Source organism: Choloepus didactylus, chromosome 5, assembly GCF_015220235.1.
Source record: "Choloepus didactylus isolate mChoDid1 chromosome 5, mChoDid1.pri, whole genome shotgun sequence".
In the NCBI taxonomy this organism is placed as follows: domain Eukaryota; kingdom Metazoa; phylum Chordata; class Mammalia; order Pilosa; family Megalonychidae; genus Choloepus; species Choloepus didactylus.
The window spans coordinates 125,769,350-125,784,783 of NC_051311.1; the positions used below are offsets into that span (position 1 = coordinate 125,769,350).

The 15,434-nt window shown below is 37.2% G+C and overlaps 1 protein-coding gene across 1 annotated transcript in view; it reads right to left on the reverse strand.

The window, feature by feature from the left end:
- The window catches only part of ANKMY2 (ankyrin repeat and MYND domain containing 2), a 52,405-nt gene that overhangs the window by 9,537 nt on the left and 27,434 nt on the right, over positions 1-15,434 (reverse strand). Inside the window, exons 5-7 of the mRNA XM_037836834.1 lie at positions 5,359-5,519; positions 987-1,201; positions 43-178 (exon numbers count right to left, since the gene is read on the reverse strand). Of these exons, the coding sequence (XP_037692762.1) occupies positions 43-178; positions 987-1,201; positions 5,359-5,519 (512 nt within the window). The remainder of the gene's footprint in view (positions 1-42; positions 179-986; positions 1,202-5,358; positions 5,520-15,434) is intronic.

The window sequence follows — 15,434 nt, forward strand, 5'->3', positions numbered from 1 at the left end:
TTTACTGATAGCGCTAACTTAGGTAATTACAAGGAGCCTTACAATTTCAACAGGAGCAATGCTTCGCACCAGCTGTTGGAGGAGGGTAGCTTCACAGTAAGGAAATTTTCTGATACTTTCTCTAATGAACTTTTCTTGATAGGTCGGAAAGCCATCAGTTGCTCGACCTTTTAACAAGCTGAAAGATAATTTTTCAAAAGTCATTGGAAAAAAAAAAGTAATTGGAGTTGAGTCACTAAGCATTTCTTCCCCAATGAACCCATAAACTGTCAGTAGTTTCTTCTTTTCTACTTGATATTTTCACAGTCTCTCCAAATCATGATGATAGACTCAATTCAAAGAAATTCTTGTTCTACCTACACATTAGGCTAGATCTTATCAGGTTTAGGGGCCTCAGCTGTATGGGCAAAGATGACCCCAGCTTAAAATACATACAACACCGTTATCAGATTGGCTAGTTACTTATTACCATGTCAGTAATTTGCACAAAGAATGGAAACTCTCATTGAGCCACACCCTTCTTAGTTCCCTTTACTTAGTAAAACTATGGGAAAATCTGATCCCTTATGGACAGAGAACAAGGATAACACACACCTTTCCAAAGTACAGTACCAGAGATACACTGTGAGCCATTATGACTCCAGAGCAGCAATCTACAGCGTAACAGACCAATTCTCAAATTTAGACTTTGGCCGCTTTCTAGCTGTATGATCTTACACGTATTAGTCAACCACTCCAAACCTCAGAATCCTCATCTGGAAATTAGGGATAGCAATACTTATACCTCACAGCATCATTGTAAGGAGTACAGAACTGAATAATCCAAGCACAAAATTGCTCCTTAAGTACAATTTCTCATGGACTAAATATGATCCTACAATAGTATAATTGCTCTTAAAAAGACTAATTTTTAAATCCATGAAGAGATGTCACATAAAACATTATTCACTTGAGTGTATTTTATATATGACATGGTAATGATGTACCTTTTGATCAGAGTGTCCAGTTTATTCTCTCCGTCTTTTAAAAAATTAATGCATTTCTGAAAGATACAGCTGATATAATGCATTTTCATAGCCAATACTTCATTCATGTCTCTTTGCTTCATACATTTCTCACAAATCAAATCCATCACCTTGTAGCACTTATTCAGGGCTGCTGCTTCTGCCAGCAGGGGATTCTCATTTATGAGCATCACAATCTAGAAGAAATTACAGTAAGCTTAGAAATGCCATGAGAGACATTTCCACGTACAAAGTAGGTAGCCAGTTTGGGCTGATTTCAAAAGTTTACAAATATTTATATCTATATCTATATCTATCTTAGAGTTATCTATTTACTAAGTTAATTCAAATTAGAATGCAGATTGCCACTGAGCAAACCTATAAAATGAATTTACAAAGAACCCTGACCATGGGAGTTCTCTTGAACTGTGTACTTCGAAGGTACAATGTGATCTGCCATCTACCTAAACCAGGACGTTGTTATGCCACTCAGAGGGCAGGTTACTGTCTCTTTTAAAAGCACTTTTTCTAAAGAGAGACATGGCATGGTTGTGCACCTTTCATATCTAGAAGCAAATCATTGAGCAATCATTACTTTTAGTTGATATTACATAGCTATAGGATTTCATGGTTGGGAAAACTGCAATTGTCATTAATTCTTGGGAAACATTATTTTTACAGAACTATATTTTTTCTTGGAAATTTTCCTAAGGATGTTTCCAGTCAATGCTGGTAATGAGAATAGGTCAAGGGGGAGAGATATCATAAATAGCTTTAAATGGGGGATTTTTAGAGAATTATCAAATCCTATGTATTATGCACCTCACAACTTAATTTGTGTAATATGAGGTATTTTTTTAATGGCTTTGCTCTAGAGTAGATCACTTCAAGAAGATCTGCGTGGCACAGCAGTAAAAATCCACAGTGGTATAACAGCAATGTAAACGTGTACTGCTACATGGGCACTGCTATATGCCCAGAGCTGAGAGTCAGTCAGTACTTGTTCACCGACATGTTACAGCTAAATACTAATTCCGGGTATTGTATATGTTAGGGAACAAGTAGCAAATTCCAAGAATTAGATTCTTTTCTTTAGGCATGAAGAAAAGATCATTTGTTAGCTTAAGTAAAGACCCATGCTTAGCCTCCTACTTGGAAATTTAACAGAGATTGAATGTCCTTGTGAAATTAAAAGAGGATTGTCACTTATTTTTGACAGTACAAGATTTATACATAACCTGGTATTTTACATAAAATCTAGTACTTAATAAATTGTTAAAATTAATTAAGTAAAATCAGGAACCTCATTAATAAACTTCCCCTACCATAACTATCAAAAATTAACTTGTGGCAGAGAAGGGCTCGTAAATTACCTGTTTACATTTCTACTGTCAACTGCAATCATTTGAAGTTGTTTGCTCAATATTTTTATACAAGGCATTTAGAATCAAATCATAGGATTTAAAATTTACAGGTGAGGATTCTTTAAAAAAAAAAAATCTCAAATACAACCCTTATTGATGATTATTTGTTTGTAGACATTAGATCTTATTTGTAATATATAGCGATATACACAAAGGAAAATAACTACAGCTCTACCTTGAGCTTACTGAAACATTTATGTAGCTGTACACACAAGGATAATATTTGAACTCGTTTCCGTTCTTTAATCTCTGCACCTTATGAAGTAACATATAAAGAAAATCCTTATTATTATTTACTTAGAAGGAGCAAATATATTCCTGACAGCATAAAAACCAGATGGATCTTATCTCCCAAAGGACTGTTACTTTACAATATGTTTATGCCATGGCATTTTTGTTTCTTTTTACATTTCAAATCCTATTTATTTGTTTTTGTAAATCACTAAATCACAATTCAGGGCTTGGAAATCACGTTAATAAGGATAGGATCACTGCACACATCTGCCATATGTTCCCCTGCAGACTGTGTTCAGCTCCGTTGTAATTTTTTCTGTGATTCTGTTTTTCACCTCCATAACTTTTGTATTCTAGGCATCAACACAATTCCCTGAGCCCCTTTTGAAAACAAACACATCCTTATTGCTATAGCAGCCACTTAACCTAAATGCAGATGTAGCTGTGTTACATGCACTGCAGTAAAAAGGTGAGTTATGTATTTGGGAGGATTTCTGTGCTTATTTTAAAAGGCCTTTGACTTTACATAGATTGGTTGTTATTTCTTCTATAATAATCCATTTGAAAAACCATGCTAACTTGAAAAGGTACACAGCATTGAAAATGGGCCATCACAAAAGCAACAGGGCAGCTTTGATCGAAGTATGGACAAAAAAGAAAGGTTTTCAAGTGAATAGATCATATAAACCAACAAAAAGCAAGGAGTCTGGTCTGAAGGAAATTGCTATATTCAAAGAATAGTCTCTTTTATAAGACTAAATGCCCTAAAAAACACTATGTAGGCTATTTCAGATTGTATAAATTTACAATTTATTGCAAGTACAAATATGCCCTTAATCTAATTTACTCAAAATATATATGCCTTTAAAGACAATAATTGTTAGGACATTTAACCCAGTGAGAATGGATTCCATGTAAAAATAAAAAATTATTCCACAGACTTTATTACAATCTGAAGGTATACAAACAGACATAAAAGACAGCGAATCAGAAAAATACGGAGAACTTCAAATCAATCTCAACCAGAATATCCTGCAATACTCATGCAGAGGGGGAAAAAGGGGACCTGCAAAATCACACACATTCTCTACAGCCAGTCTCCCTGGCCCAGCCCGCCCACCCCTAAGAGGAAAAGTGCCACAGAGAGGGACTGCTCTTTGCTCACCTGTGCTCAGAGAGGGCGACCCACCCACACAGAAGAGGCTGAAAATCGTCTAAAGGTTAAATTCTACATCCCATATATTCTCCCCCAGAAATAGAGATCTGTGATTCACAGCTGAATTCCACTTTTTGCCCTGCTAGGACCACAAGTGATGCCTCTAATAGTTCCTTCAGAATGTTAAATAAAACACTGAATTTTGTAAAATAAAAAGAGGGAGAGCAGAGTCCACTTTTATGTCTTATGGGGAATATATCTGCTAATTTTAGCATCCCTCTTGAAGGCACAGAAAGTTAGAGGAATCATTTGTATGTTTGTTTCTTGAGCTTCAAAGATGGTATGCAAAGGGATGCACCAATAAAGTAATAAGATTGCACATATTTTGGAACTTACATCTTCAAATGAGTGTTAAGTCTTCAAAAGAGTTACTCTATGAGGACCACTCACTTACTTTAATGGTGCTCAGTATATTCCATAGATTCTTCTTTTGTAATAGAATTATAAGGAAATCTATTTCACTACTTTATAGTAACACCTTGTATTTAGAGAAAACCTCAACTTTTGACTCAATGTATTAACTGTCTTGCTCACCAAGCAGCTCTAAATTACAATCAAATCTGAACCCTGTGAATGCAGACATATAACAGACATGGAAATTTGTAAATGGACAGCATCCCCTGCAGCACATATGGAGTCTTCTGTGATGATTCACTGAAGTAATCAGGCTCATTTGGACGGACTTTTAAAAAAAAAAACAATTCATACATTAAAAAAAAACAAAAAAAAAAAACTGGCTGCATATAAAATAAGAAGAAAATAGCAGTGATAATAGTTCAGAATATACTTGAAGTTTGCTCAGTTAAACCATGTGAACTTACATGTTGGTCTACACAGTATGAAAATCTGTTGAACTTTACTTGCCGGAAGAACTTTTATTACTTAAAGGCATAAAGTAACCATCTGCATTAAAAATGTGTTTGTGATTACAATTCAGAATAATCCACAGGATAATTACCATAGTAGAGGCTGTTGGTGCCCCACCCAGATCCTCCTTACCACTTGGGCACTCCCCACCCCCTGCTTCTGTGAGTATTCGCTCCTAAGGGATCAGAGCTGCCTCTTTCTCCAGAGAACTGCCCCTGTCCAAAGGGAGCCACCTCATTTCTCACTGCCCGGGAGACTGCCCTTTCTGGGAACAGCCCCCAGCTGATGACTGACTGGCAGTTTGGCTAACATAAAAGCCTGGCTCGCCTGCCTCAATGGAGCCATTTACACACCCAAGATCCCTGTGGGATGAGGTGGAAGATGGGCTTCAGCTGAACCCACCTCCTTGCCCAGCTTTTCCTCCTACTCTAGTATGTTTCTCTCACTCACTTCCAGGTTTTGACTGAGAGCACACCTTCAATAAATCAGCTGAACAAGAGAGCCCAATGCAAGCTCTATATCTACAAAACCCAAACTAAGACATAAAATAATAGCAGCTTAAGCTCTGAACCAATCTTCAAACATAAAGCAAATACAATAAATAGCACAGCACCTTGACAGGATGAAGATTTGTAGTGGTGATGATTTTGTGCAGTGGACCTGCCAACTTTGGGGATAGTTTTGGCTCTTTATCCAGTCCCTGGGGTTTAGTGTAATAATCCAGTCTCTCTCGAGGAAAGAAATTGTTGATTATAGTCACACAATCATGTTGACCTTTTAACAGAAAAACAGAAAATTTGTTATTATTAAAAATAAGACATTTTTTAGATTTGTATTATGTTGTTTTGTTTACTTGTGAGGTAAACATGCACCAGTCTTTAGTTTTTTAGAAAAAGGAGAGTAGAGGAGGAAAGGTAAAGTGTTTTGGAGAATATTTACGAGATTACATTGCAAAGTCATGAAATAAACTCATTTTAAAGTCACAGAATCTACAGCACACATGACGATTACATGGTTTACTTTTTTTAAAAAGCAGAGTTCAATTTATAATTGACTTTAAGTATTTTATAAAAGTAACTTGTAGTTTTAGCTGCTCATCTTCTATCCCTACACAATGATGGTCATGCTTCCCTAATCATATGTGGTTTTATTTACACAGAATCTTAATTTTTCTGTAAAGCTTTTTATTGTTAGTATCATTATTATTGTTGTTATTACCATCATTACTATTAAACTAATCCCCCCCTCCCTTATTTGAGAAAAGCATGGCCTCTTTGTGCAATAAGTTAGAGAAAAAGACTCTGCTCTCATAAGCTTGGAATCCACTTTACGGCTTTGCATAGATTGCTAACCCACTTCTCTAAGCCATCTCTACAGTGGGAAATGGTTCCATGAAAGCAAAACCTTTCCTGTCAAAAGCTGGTAGCCTGAATCTGCATTCCTGTTGCCATCCCCTTCCCAGTTCCCTCTCCTCTACCTCCCTGGAGCAAGGCAATGCCACTCTGGGCAAGCAGGGAGGACCTGCAGGGCACATTTGAATGTACAGGCTCTTCCTGAATCTCCAGCGGAGAGACCTCCTCCTCTCTGCCTGACAAGGAGAGTCCTGGGATGAGGGCCGAGGTGCCAGAGACTGGCCCATCCTTGGTGACCTGCATGTCCCCTGCCCACTTGTGCATGGTCTTGAGGGCATGTGTTTGATCCTGTTGACAACAGGTGACCTGCAGGGAGACTGCCCTGTGGGCAGGCTGGACGCTAGTGCATGAGACTGCCAAGGGCTGTGCTCACCCCCGGGGACTCCATGGATGACCCGGGAGTAGAATGGCTTCTTCCTTGTGCCTCAGATCCACGGGTGTGATGCTGGTGCCTCCACCACTCTTAGTTGGCCACTGCTCCACAACCCTGTCAGTTTTACTTCACTGCCTAGGAGACACAAACCCCCAAAGGACCCAGAAACTTAGAAGACTATATGCAATGCTTCTGACAGAGGGCTTTTTCAGTTGGATGTATACAGATACAATCAAATGGTAACAAAAACCACCACCACAACCAACAAATAAGAGCACTTAAAATTAAGTAGATTCAATTACAGCACATAATAGGCTTTCTAGAACCACAAAAAGATTAAAAAAAAAAAAAATTGGTGAATTGAAACTGGTATTCCCAGTTACTACTGAGAACTAAAATAGTAACATAGAAATGAAGTGTATAACATATCTCCAAACAGAGAAAAATTCAGAGACGGAAATCACTATGGACGAGTTAAAAAAAAAAAAAAAAAAAAAAAAGCTGACGGACAAACCCAAGAAATCTAATAGTGAAGAATAATAGAAATTCCAGAAAGAAAAAAAAAAAAGGAATGGAAGTAGTAATTAAACAAATGCCAGAAGAATACTATCCTGAATTGAAGAGAGATTTTAGTAGGGACTGCAATTTCATTTTTGGTATCCCATGCTATTCTTAAGTATCAAAACACCAGGGCTTTTTGCTTTGTTTTGTTTTTGTTTTCCCATCAGAAAGCTCCATTACTTATTTCTTGAGGTGAACTCAAACACATTACATTAAAAATTGTGTGTTTAGAAAATGATCCTCTTTACTCCCATAATCTTCAAGAAGAGAGAGAAAAATGACAACTGAACAAATAAAATTCCTACTGCAAGAAAAATTCTCACACTTGTCTAAAGACTTTCCAAATAAATGGTATATTAACATGATAGCAATATCAATACAGGTAACTCGGTATATGAAGAAACTAGGGAAGATGAAGATAAATTGGAAATCCTTTCTTAAAACATAATCTACATTCAGCTTCATTAAAAATCTAGATATTTCTTTTTAACAACAACAAAAGCAAAAAACCAGACACAGGAATATGTGAAGATAAATGGGTCAGAGGAAAATATGGAGTTAGCCTCTAAATGTTTCTTCTTATTAGTCCCCAAACTAGCCAGTCAGAAAAAACCCTGTTAGTTGCAAATATCTGTACATAAAATTCCTGGTATTTAATAACAACACTGTCACAGAACTAGGAGTTTCTTAAGATCACATATTTTTGAGAAGAAAAAATATTTTGTTTCTTTTTGTGATTTTTAAAATTTTAGAGAGTGCTTACATTATTTTGATTTAGAGCAGAGAATATGTATGTTTCAAATTTATGCTTTATAAGTAGAAATTGTTTACTTGATATTGCATATTAAAATTTTTACAATTGAAATTAGTAAATATTTAGTTCTACTGGTTTTTATTTTATGAATGCTGAATACATACAAAAACAAAGACAATACAGAAAATAAACTGTTGAGGGAAAGAAACAGGATGTCATTTTGCTCCAAGATTGCAATCACTTGACTTGAGTCATCTAGATTAAAGGGTTCACTGGATCTTATGCAGGGTTAACGGTAAAAGACACACACACAACTAAACACATCCTGGTAAAATTTTGAATTTTAAGGATAAATTGAAAATCAAACAATATTCCTAAATGAAAAATTAGAAGTTTACAAGGGAAAATAAATCAAATCCTCATTTGCAAAACCAGGATTTCAAAGACTGTGCAGTAACTTTTACATGTGACTGAAGGAAAGAACTGGGAGACAGGAATAATGAAACGAGCCAAGATATGACTCACCTTTCAGAGGGAAGGATACTTTTGGTTATGAAGGGTTTCAAAGAATATACAACCTACATAACCTAGCTGAGGAAGTCCTATAACCAAAACCTAAATGCAAACAGAGATTGCAGGCGAGCAAGAAGAAAGGAAAGGAAAGAGGAGCCTTTGGCAAGAGAGACACAGTAAATCTGAATGGGTGAAGATGGCATGACTAAAAAATTATGCTGTACCTAAGAATTACTGAAATAGATGTAAAACTATAAATGAAACTCTAATAACATCTTAGTACTAAAAATACTAAACTCTCTCAGCAAAAGTCCATAGCTAGAAGTATGACTGACCCAGGCTTTGGGATAGTAATGGTTGATGGGGGAAGGAAAGACTTGTGGATAGAGTGCAGCTAAATAAATGGGTTTTAAGATTTCATCTTGAAGTAGAAATGTTCCCTCTCAGAGGTAGGAGTGGGCTATAGTTTTGGTCTTGTTTTTAGATAGTAGCTCAGAAATACCCATTTGATTAAGAGTGTTGTGCATAGGAAAGTAACCACGAATGGAATGGAAAAGCATACTTGCTCTTTCAAGTTAAGAGGAAAAAGAAAATATATTCTAACTTAACCAAGCCAATCACAATAAGAAAAAGGGACACACACACACACATGCAACAACCACCGCAAAGTAAAATAAATAGTGAAAATGAGATAAAAGAGGAAGAATGCAATCAAGTATATCAGTAATGATATTAAATGTAGACAGGCTAAATACCTGGTAAAAGAGAGAGACTGTTAGTCTAGGTTATAAAACAGAAACCACCTATGTGTTTATAAGTTACAATGATAAAACAAAGTGACAAAGATTGAAAATAAAAGCAGGGGATGGGTAGGCTAAGAGATTTTTGACAAATGCAAAAAAAAAAAAAAGAATCAGAAGTGGCTATGATTTCAGAAAAAGTAGAATTAAAAGAATTAAATAAGACAACTAAATTAAGATAAAACCAATAGCAATACCATAAACAAAAGTAAAAAGCTAAAACATTTCCATTAAAAATATGAGTCCCAGAGGAGCTCGGGGGAAATGCAGAAGTGTTGGACTTCCTCACCTGGATTGTTGCTAATGTTCTCACAAACATTGAGGACTTATGGCTTAGTATGTTGAGCCCTCTATTTTGGGGCCTGCCCTTATGAAGCTCGTTACTGCAAAGGAGAGGCTAAACCTGCTTATAACTGTGCCCAAGAGTCTCCCCCTGAGTGCCTCTTTGTTGCTCAGATGTGGCCCTCTCTCTCTGGTTAAGCCATGTTAGCAGGTGAACTCACTGCCCTCCCTGCTACATGGGACCTGACTCCCAGGGGTATAAATCTCCCAGGCAACGCAGGATGACTCCTGGGGATGAGTCTGAACCCAGCATTGTGGGATTGAGAACACCTTCTTGACCAAAATGGGGATGCGAGATGAAATGAAGTGAAGCTTCAGTGACTGAGAGATTTCAAATGGAGTTGAGAGGTCACTCTGGTGGACATTCTTAGGCACTATATAGATAACCCTCTTTAGGTTTTAATGTATTGGAATAGCTAGAAGTAAATACTTGAAACTATCAAATTCCAACCCAGTGGCCCAGACTCTTGAAGACAAGTGTATAGCAATGTAGCTTACAGGGGGCAACAGTGTGATTGTGAAAACCCTGTGGATTGTACTCCCTTTATCCAGTGTATGGATGGATGAGTGGAAAAATGGGGATAAGGATTAAATGAAAAAATAGGGTGGGATGGGGGGGATGATTTGGGTGTTCTTTTTTACTTTTATTTTTTTTCTTATCCTTATTCTTCCTGGTGTAAGGAAAATGCTCAAAAACAGATTGGGGTGATGAACGCATAATTATGTGATGGTACTATGAATAGCTGATTGTACACATGGATGACTGTGTGGTATGTGAATGTATCTCAATAAAACTGAATTTAATTTAAAAAAAATATGAGAAACAAATATGCCATTTATACCCTTATTGTTTCGCCTTATTGTGAAGTCTCAAGCTGATTCAAATAGAAAGTAAAATGAAATCGACTACCTACAAACTCAGGAGACTCTAATAAAAATGCCTATATATATATACATATATATATATAAAATAATGGATTAATTTGGTTACATGTAACTAGCTAGAAATGACAGAGTGTGGAAGTGATGGTGGTAATTTTCCTTATAACATGGATAGTAACTATAAATTATTTAGAAATAAAATTTAAAAGAAAGGTATAGGGCTGATTGAAGAAATCCATTAAATGTAATTAAAGGGCAAAAACTGAGTCCTACACAAAAGCATAGGTATACTATGTGCTTGAATAAGGAGTTTAAATCATAAAAATGTTAATTCTCTGCAAACACTTGTATAATTGCTTAATAAAAGTCCAATGAGAACTGCAGAAGATTTAAAAAAATTTTTTGGAACTATATTAAAAGAGGAATAAGTGAGTGGAAACTTGCTTTATTAAAAGCCTTTATTTAAATCCAATGTGATCAAAACTGTATGGTAATAATACAGAAACAAACAGATATGTGCAAAAGAATAGAAGGTCTAAAACACGTACCAATATATAACAGAATTTAACTTACCACAAAGGTGTTATTTAAATTCAGTAGAAGAAAAATGGGTGGTTTAAAAAATGGTGTTATCACAATTGGCTATATATCTGGGAGAATATAAACCCTAAAAAAATTAATTCTAGATGTACAAAAATAAAAGAAAATAATTTTTTAAAAATCTTAAGGACATATGGAAGAATACACATATAACCAATGGTCAAGAAGACCTCTTTTAGAAAGATAAGAAACATGGAAGTTATGAAAGAAAACATATGACTATTTACAAAAAAAATTTTTACACCAAAAGTCCCTAAAAAGAAAAAAGCAGGGGGGCAGGGCAAGATGGCGGACTGGTGAGCTGTATGTTTTAGTTACTCCTCCAAGGAAAGTAGGTAGAAAGCCAGGAACTGTGTGGACTGGACACCACAGAGCAATCTGACTTTGGGCATACTTCATACAACACTCATGAAAACGTGGAACTGCTGAGATCAGCGAAATCTGTAAGTTTTTGTGGCCAGGGGACCCGCACCCCTCCCTGCCAGGCTCAGTCCCGTGGGGGGAGGGGCGGTCAGCGCTGGGAAGGAGAAGGGAGAACTGCAGTGGCAGGTCTTATCAGAAACTCATTCTACTGATCCAAACTCCAATCATAGAAAGACTGAGACCAGACACCAGAGAATAGCCAGCCCAGCAGAGAGGAGATAGGCATAGCAAAAAACAGCAAGAAAAACTCAAAAACAAAAGCGGAGGCTTTTTGGAGTTCTGGTGAACATAAAAAGGGGAAGGGTAGAGCTCAGGCCCTGAGGCTCATTTGCAAATCCTGAAGAAAAACTGATCTCTCTGCCCCCTGGATCGTTCCTTAATAGCCCTAATTGCTTTGTCTCTTAGCATTTCAAGAACCCATTAGATCTGCCAGGAGGGCCCTTTTTTTTTTTTTTTTTTTTTTAATTTTTTTCTTTTTCTAAAACAATTACTCTAAGAAGCCCAATACAGAAAGCCTCAAAGACTTGCAATTTGGGCAGGTCAAGACAAGATCAGAACTAAGAGAGCTCTGAGACAAAAGGCAATAATCCAGTGGCTGAGAAAATTCACTAAACACAACTTCCCAAGAAAACGGGGGCATCCACTCATAGCCATCATCCTGGTGGACAGGAAACACTCCTGCCCGTCACCGGCCCCATAGCCCAGAGCTGCCCCAGACAACTGAGTGTGATGGAAGTGCTTCCAATAACACACATACACCACAAAATTGGGCGTGGACATTAGCCTTCCCTGCACCCTCAGCTGGTTGTCCCATAGTTGGGAAGGTGGAGCAGTGGGAATTAACAAGCCCCATTCAGACATCATTTCAGCAGACTGGGAGCCTCCCTACACAGACCGGCAGCTCAGAACTGCCCTGGGGGGACGGCACTCACCTGTGACATAGCACAGTCATCCCTCAACAGAGGACCAGGGGGTGCACGGCCTGGAAGAGGGACCCACTCACAAGTCTCAGGGGCCACATGCCAATACCAAGCACTTGTGGGTCAGTGGCAGAGACAAACAGTGGCAGGACTGAACTGAAGGATAAGACTATTGAAGCAGCTTTAAAACTCCAGGAACACCAGGGAGATTTGATTGTTAGAGTCGCGCCCCTCCCCCAACAGCCCAGACACACATCCCTTATACAGGGCGGGCAACACCAACTACACACGCAAGCTTGGTACACCAATTGGATCCCACAAGACTTAGTCCCCCACTCACCACAGAGGCAAAACAAGGGAGAACTGGCTTGCGGGGAACAGGTGGCTCGTGGACGCCACCTGCTGGTTAGTCAGAGAAAGTGTACTCCACGAAGCTGTACATCTCACAAATTAGAGATAAGGATTTCAATTGGTCTACAATTCCTAAAAGAACCCTATCAAGTTAAGCAAATGCCAAAAGGCCAAAAACAACAGAAAATTTTAAAGCATATGAAAAAACCAGACGATATGGATAACCCAAGCCCAAGCACCCAAATCAAAAGTTCAGAAGAGACACAGTACCTAGAGCAACTAATCAAAGAACTAAAGATGAATGATGAGACCATGGCACGGGATATAAAGGACATCAAGAAGAGCATGGAACAGGATATAAAGGACATCAAGAAGACCCTAGAAGAACATAAAGAAGACATTGCAAGACTAAATAAAAAAATGGATGATCTTATGGAAATTAAAGAAACTGTTGACCAAATTAAAAAGATTCTGGATACTCATAGTACAAGACTAGAGGAAGCTGAACAACGAATCAGTGACCTGGAAGATGATAGAATGGAAAATGAAAGCACAAAAGAAAGAACGGGGAAAAAAAATCAAAAAAATCAAAATGGACCTCAGGGATACGACAGACAATATAAAACGTCCAAATATAAGACTCATTGGTGTTCCAGAAGGAGAAGAAAAGGTTAAAGGTCTAGGAAGAGTATTCAAAGAAATTGTTGGGGAAAACTTCCCAAATCTTCTAAACACCATAAATACACAAATCATAAATGCCCAGCAAACTCCAAATAGAATAAATCCAAATAAACCCACTCCAAGACATATTCTGATCACACTGTCAAATACGGAAGAGAAGGAGCTAGTTCTAAAAGCAGCAAGAGAAAAGCAATTCACCACATACAAAGGAAACAGCATCAGACTAAGTAGTGACTACTCAGCAGCCACCATGGAGGCAAGAAGGCAGTGGCATGACATATTTAAAATTCTGAGTGAGAAAAATTTCCAACCAAGAATACTTTATCCAGCAAACCTCTCCTTCAAATTTGAGGGAGAGCTTAAATTTTTCACAAACAAACAAATGCTGAGAGAATTTGCTAACAAGAGACCTGCCCTACTGGAGATACTAAAGGGAGCCCTACAGACAGAGAAACAAAGAAAGGACAGAGAGACTTGGAGAAAGGTTCAGTACTAAAGACATTCGGTATGGGTACAATAAAGGATATTAATAGAGAGAGGGGAAAAATATATATGACAAACATAAACCAAAGGATAAGATGGCTAATTCAAGAAATGCCTTCACAGTTATAACATTGAATGTAAATGGATTAAACTCAACAATTAAAAGATAGAGATTCACAAAATGGATCAAAAAAAATGAACCATCAATATGCTGCATACAAGAGACTCATCTTAGACACAGGGACACAAAGAAATTGAAAGTGAAAGGATGGAAAAAAATATTTCATGCAAGCTACAGCTAAAAGAAAGCAGGTGTAGCAATATTAATCTCAGATAAAATAGATTTTAAATGCAGGGATATTTTGAGAGACAAAGAAGGTCACTACATACTAATAAAAGGGGTAATTCAACAAGAAGAAATAACAATCATAAATGTTTATGCACCCAATCAAGGTGCCACAAAATACATGAGAGAAACACTGGCAAAACTAAAGGAAGCAATTGATGTTTCCACAATAATTGTGGGAGACTTCAACACATCACTCTCTCCTATAGATAGATCAACCAGACAGAAGACCAATAAGGAAATTGAAAACCTAAACAATCTGATAAATGAATTGGATTTAACAGACATATATAGAACATTACATCCCAAATCACCAGGATACACATATTTCTCTAGTGCTCACGGAACTTTCTCCAGAATAGATCATATGCTGGGACATAAAACAAGCCTCAATAAATTAAAAAAGATTGAAATTATTCAAAGCACATTCTCTGACCACAATGGAATACAATTAGAAATCAATAACCATCAGAGACTTAGAAAATTCACAAATACCTGGAGGTTAAACAACACACTCCTAAGCAATCAGTGGGTTAAAGAAGAAATAGCAAGAGAAATTGCTAAATATATAGAGACAAATGAAAATGAGAACACAACATACCACAACCTATGGGATGCAGCAAAAGCGGTACTCAGGGGGAAATGTATAGCACTAAACGCATATATTAAAAAGGAAGAAAGAGCCAAAATCAAAGAACTAATGGATCAACTGAAGAAGCTAGAAAATGAACAGCAAACCAATCCTAAACCAAGTACAAGAAAAGAAATAACAAGGATTAAAGCAGAAATAAATGACATAGAGAACAAAAAAACAATAGAGAGGATAAGTAACACCAAAAGTTGGTTCTTTGAGAAGATCAACAAGATTGACAAGCCCCTAGCTGGACTGACAAAATCAAAAAGAGAGAAGACCCATATAAACAAAATAATGAATGAAAAAGGTGACATTACTGCAGATCCTGAGGAAATTAAAAAAATTATAAGAGGATACTATGAACAACTGTATGGCAATAAACTGGATAATGTAGAGGAAATGGACAATTTCCGGGAAACATATGAACAACCTAGACTGACCAGACAAGAAACAGAACACCTCAACCAACCCATCACAAGCAGAGATCCAATCAGTCATCAAAAATCTTCCCACAAATAAATGCCCAGGGCCACATAGCTTCACAGGGGAATTATACCAAACTTTCCAAAAAGAATTGACACCAATATTACTTAAACTCTTTCAAAACATTGAAG